This window comes from Asparagus officinalis, chromosome 7, assembly GCF_001876935.1.
Source record: "Asparagus officinalis chromosome 7, Aspof.V1, whole genome shotgun sequence".
NCBI classification, from domain to species: Eukaryota; Viridiplantae; Streptophyta; class Magnoliopsida; order Asparagales; family Asparagaceae; genus Asparagus; species Asparagus officinalis.
In genome coordinates, this window is record NC_033800.1 from 77,574,781 (window position 1) to 77,580,192 (window position 5,412).

The window sequence follows — 5,412 nt, forward strand, 5'->3', positions numbered from 1 at the left end:
GCGTCATTTATGACAATTTCATGAGGAAGTTGATGACAGTTACAATAATTACAATAAAGCTCAAATAATTTTTGGTGATTTTGTGGAATTAACCATGCATTAACAAAAATTGAACCCATCAGAGAAAGTAAAACTACACAAGCATCCGCTACTTCTATCTTAAAAGCATAATCTCAAAATTACTAGTTTATACTGCAGTAAATAATATTTTTGATGCAATATTTTTCAAAATATTACAATTATTGTTCATGCTGCAGTTTATTTTTCAGCCTACGCTGTGATGGAATAGGGGTTCTCTCAGAACCGCCCGCATACAAGCGGGTGGTTTTGAGCTACAAGTGGGTGTAAATAGGGGGGTAATTACCATCCACACTTGTAGCTCAGAATTGATCGCTTGCATGCATGCGCTTCTGAGATAAACTGAACTCCAAGAATGCTTGTGCTGCAATGATTTTCTTTCCATCACTGTTCATGTTTTTTTTTGTTTTTTTGCCTTTCATCAACTTTTCAAGATGAAATATCATTTTGTAACCTTAAAAATAATATTTATATCTTTTTTTATCTTTGCAAATGATGAATTTAATCTTTATTAGATATTCTAGAAATAATTTTTTTTAGCTCTATTATAAAAAATTAATAAAACTTACTAATTGGTATATTTTTTTTAACTATTTTAAAAATTCACTCTATAAATAATAAAAAAAATTTATTATTAATAGTTATATAGTAAAATCATATTATCAATTTGGCGAGATATACAATTCGATAAATAATGCACGGTGGGCCCCTTAATAGTACAGATAGAATATTTCTACGCATAAAACCCGTACAGTATAATGGTATGACGTTGTAGCTCTGGTCACTTTGGCGGTCAGTGGGGCCGCATAATCATCACCGTCCTATCATCTCAATCTCTAGCTCCGTTCAATTCAACAATTGGAAGAAAGGAAAAAAAAAAAAAATCTCGACTTTTTTCTTCTCTCTTCGAAAAGGTTCGATATTGGGCGCCATCTGGACGCTCTCGCTCTCGTTGAGCGTCTCCCTCAGAGCCACAGCTCCTCCAATTCTACAGCTCAATCCCATTCAATTGCAATTTTTGTTTTTTTAGGGCCCTTTTAGGTTAATTCTTTGCCAGCTCGAATATCTAGGGTTTTCGAGTTGATCGGACTGGTGTTTGGTGTTCGAGAAGTGAGCGTTGGCGAAATGGGATTCGGTTTCAGTGTAATTCTCTCTCACTCCGATCGAATTTCGTTACGTTCTATCGGTCCGAGCTCGAATTCCTCAAACTTTGGTTTAGCTTGAGTTGTTGAGTTTTAATTTTTAGTTTCCTAATTGTCGAAAATATCTTGAAGATGCGATTTTTCACACTTTTTGAGCGTGATTGTCTCGCTTTTAGCTTGAATTTCGTCGATCTAAGATTGTTTCTCGATTCAGACGCATCTCTTCTAACAGTTCCATTTTGATTTTCCCTAATTTTGCCTGAATTCTTGGTTTTTCGTTTTTTTAATCGTTGGAATACCTCCAAGGTTCGATTTTTCAACTTTAAGAGTGCTCTTCTGATTCCCTTCACTTTAGCTTCCCACTGAAAGATTCCTGTAGAGTTTGAATTTGTTGGTTGGTTTTCTCCTTTTTATTTTAAACTCAAATTCTTTTTATCTTGAATTATTTTTAAACTCCCCCACTTTCAAAGTCATTTGTGCATCCAAAACAGCCAGCTTGATTTATTTTTAAAGCCAGATTCGGTATTTGTTCCTTTTGCTATAGCACTTCAACTAATATAGTTATAGCAATTTAACGAACAGTTGAGATTGAATTATAGCAGTTTACCACAATTTATTACCTATTAACACAGGTTTTGTGTTTAATAAAGAGCTTAGAAATTTTGGGTGTACAATGATTTGGAAGTGTGGGGGTTTAAAAATAAATCGAGTGTAAAAGAATGGGTTTAAAATCAAATTTATTGCTTTGATTAAGTTATATTCTAGAATTGATGAGAGTTTCCCCTTTTTAGGGGAGGTTCATTCTTCTTTGCTTTTAAGCTTTCTTTGCAACAAGGATTTCGTGAGCTTATCTATTCATAGCCTAATTGCTGCAATCCAAAGAAAAATAAAAATGCTAGCACTTTTCGCTGGGTTGTCTTCTGACGTGAGAATCACTTTTGAGTTGATAAAAAAAAAGCCAGTACCTTCAATTGCTCAATCAAGGTTCTAATGCTAGTGGGCTGAAAAAGTTGAGCTTAGCAGTTGTAGTATCAAATGGGCTTGTGAATTTTGGGCTAGAGTCCGTGATCAACCACCCACTCTTTTTTGTTAGTTGGCATTTAATTACTCTATCCTTCTTCAACTTGGTTGACTACATGGTCTTTTTGCCACTTGTCATCTCTTCTTCCTATGAAGATTTGATCCATATCTTGATTTGGGTTCAGTGGTGAATGCATCTCCTTGTTCATTGAGGAGGAATCCAACGATTCATTTCATTTTGTTCTCAGTTTGTCATTTTCCATAAATTTGATATTTTGAAATGAGTGAATTTTTCTACCACTGGCAAAGGATCCTTTAATGGTAATAAGGGAGGAGATTCTTTATCTAATTTGGTCTTTTTCGGTTCTCTTTGCTATTTTTTGATTGATGAGAAGAGCTTCATGCAATTTTTGTCCTTGCGTAGACACGAGGAAACTATCATGACAATAATGAAATTGTTATGTTATTTCTCGATACTATGCATATTCCCATTCAAGGAAGTATCTCTTAATTCTATATTTCTGTTAAATTTGTTGGATTGTAGCGTCATGCAATTCTTGTCCTTGCGTAGGCATGAGGAAACTATCATGACAAATGATGAAAGTATTGTGTAATTCCCCAATCTATGCATGTTTCCATGGAAGGAAACATCACTTAGTTCTATTTTTCTGTTAAATTTGTAGGATTGTCTAAAAGTAGTCTGAATTGATGGTCTTTTGTTTATGCAGCTCAAATTATAGTCTCGAGTGGAAAAATTCCGGGTGGGACATGGGATGCCTGGTATCCATACCAAGAGATGGGGGAGGGATCAGAAGAAGACCTGGGACTGTTGGAGAGTTGGCTGTTTTTGTACCGGGCCTGCGAATTCCTAGAAGTGTGGACTTCTCTCAGCCATTGGGTAATAGCTTGTCAAGAAATTTAGTGGAGCGCCTCTCTTCCATGAGGACTAGAATAGTTGTAATGGCCGCTCAAGAAGCACCGGTAGCTATAAAACCAAGGAGGAAAACAGCTACTCAACATGGTTAGTAGAAGCGTTAGTCCAAATCATTTATCAGTTTGAGTTAAATGTATTAGGGGGACGTTGATGGTTTTCATGTTTGCAGGAGGTTCGACATTAGCTGATCTTATGCAAGCTCTAGAAGATTACTTACCACTTCTACTAGGATTGGTTAAGGATGGTAATTTGATATGCATATGCTTCTTGTTTTTCTACCTGTATCTTGTTCCATTTTCAACTCTTGAGTCGGATGCACAATAATCTGCAGGAAGTGAACTAATAGACAAGGTGCAGTTTGTCTGGGTTAATCAAGAGGATGAGGCAGAGGTAGACATACATGTCTACTATTATTCTGATGGTGATTATATAAATGTGTCTCATTAATTGTAAGTAATCTGAGGATTGGTAATGGTCTTCATGTGCAGGAAACAGGCATAGCAAATGCTTGGTATGAGGTGCTTTCAGTTCTACACCTGATGGCTATGCTATGTTTGTCTGAGGCCAATTCATTCCTTCTTCCTAAAATGTCGAGCGATGGTTATCAGCCAAGGATAGTCGAAGGTGGGTTTAGCTTAAACATAATTTCAAGCTTTACATCTTGTGCCTTCTTATAAGACTACATTGTCTTTCATGATTTCAAGACTGAAATAATGGTGTCTTCAATATTATTGCGTATTCTTGAATTCAGTCTCCAAAGCCTATTTACTGCCTTATAGCAAACCTGATTTAGGCGTGGGTAAAAATTCTGTATTTGAAATTTCTAACAGTCCTCTTGGCATTTATATTTTTGTGTTATTAAAGTGATATCAGGATCTATACAATGCTTGACCTTTTGGCTAAGACCAAGTGTAGGATATATTTTTATCAGTTTAAACTGCATCTGGAATTGCCATTACATATTCTATGTATACCATTTTTTTTGGGTAGAATGAACACAGAACTGAAGCAATGTGATTTCTGCTCTTTTGTAGACGGATGTTCCCTTCTAGTCATATGCTGATTAATGTTCATCATCTTGTTGTATGAATTGTTGCAGAGAGTAGACGTGCTGCAATTGATGCTTTATTAAAAGCAGCAGGATATTTGGATTGTGCAACTCAGCATGTTCTTCCACAAATCCCTTCCGCAATCAGGTTTGACATACCATGATCCCATTTTTGCAACATTTTCTATGATGAAACTTTCTGTTGAGGATTTCATTCAATATGATTTCTGGTCAAAATAATATAATTTAATTGGTGCTGTTGTTTCACTTCATGTGATTCCCAAGCCAAGATATCTCTCTCTCTCTCTCTGATAAAATAATTTGCAGGCAAGTTCTCCCAGTGGATTTATCTGAAGGAAAGCTGCGAGCTTTTTGCATGCAGGCATTGGGTCAGGTACACCTTATTCATAGCACAGTACTTGTTACTATGAATGTATACATCATTTTCCACTAAGAGAGATCATCCTAGAACCTAGTAATTTTTTCTTTTTTAAAATTTGTAATCCTTAGGTAGATACTCTTTGTATTTTTACTAAATTGCTCAAATTTTTTGATGTATGAATATTTATTATGCCATAGAAAATGATAAAACTAGTACACATCGTTGACATTTAGGACAGAGATCAGAAAATGTCTGGGGAAAACGGAATAGAAAATACTAAAAAGATTGCAAAGCACATACTACTATACTCTGCATTCGTATTCCACAATGTAATTCAAATATTGCAAAGAGCTGAGCGACATCCTCTTTCATATAATATTATGCTTATGAAATTGTATTGTGCCAATTTTTTAAGTATTTTTCTCATCACTAGATGTATTGCGCGTTTGCGCCAATATATTATGCACTATGCGCCATTACCCAAAACTCCTCTAATATAATGCGAAAAAACCTTCAGGTGCGTATTCATCATCACAGCTTCAATCCTATTTAAAGGAAAAGACAAGGAAAACTTGTTAATCAAATTTCTCTACTTCTTCACTCATTTAATATGGATTGGATGGCTAAGCCTTTTATGCATGCACTGACATTAAAGTACAGCCTCTTTTTCACTTTAATTATAATTGAAAGGCTCCAAATTCTTAAGCTCTGTTCTTAACTTCTTACAGCATCTTCCTTCCAGATATTTGTTAGAACAGAACTGTTATCCCGTATTGTTTTTCAGCGACATAATTCTGCCTAATAATTC

The 5,412-nt window shown here is 35.3% G+C and overlaps 1 protein-coding gene across 3 annotated transcripts in view; it reads left to right on the top strand.

Annotated features, from left to right (window-relative positions):
• The window catches only part of LOC109848396, a 12,332-nt gene continuing 7,850 nt past the window's right edge, over positions 931-5,412 (top strand). The window contains exons 1-7 of one of the 3 annotated variants that reach the window (XM_020417863.1): positions 931-1,221; positions 2,969-3,261; positions 3,359-3,418; positions 3,506-3,564; positions 3,663-3,798; positions 4,274-4,370; positions 4,550-4,616. In XM_020417863.1, the coding sequence (XP_020273452.1) occupies positions 3,009-3,261; positions 3,359-3,418; positions 3,506-3,564; positions 3,663-3,798; positions 4,274-4,370; positions 4,550-4,616 (672 nt within the window). In that variant the 5' untranslated portion in view covers positions 931-1,221; positions 2,969-3,008. Of the gene's footprint in view, positions 1,222-2,406; positions 2,562-2,968; positions 3,262-3,343; positions 3,419-3,505; positions 3,565-3,662; positions 3,799-4,273; positions 4,371-4,549; positions 4,617-5,412 lie in introns of those variants that run through there. The other 2 variants (XM_020417861.1, XM_020417862.1) reach the window with 2 other exon arrangements.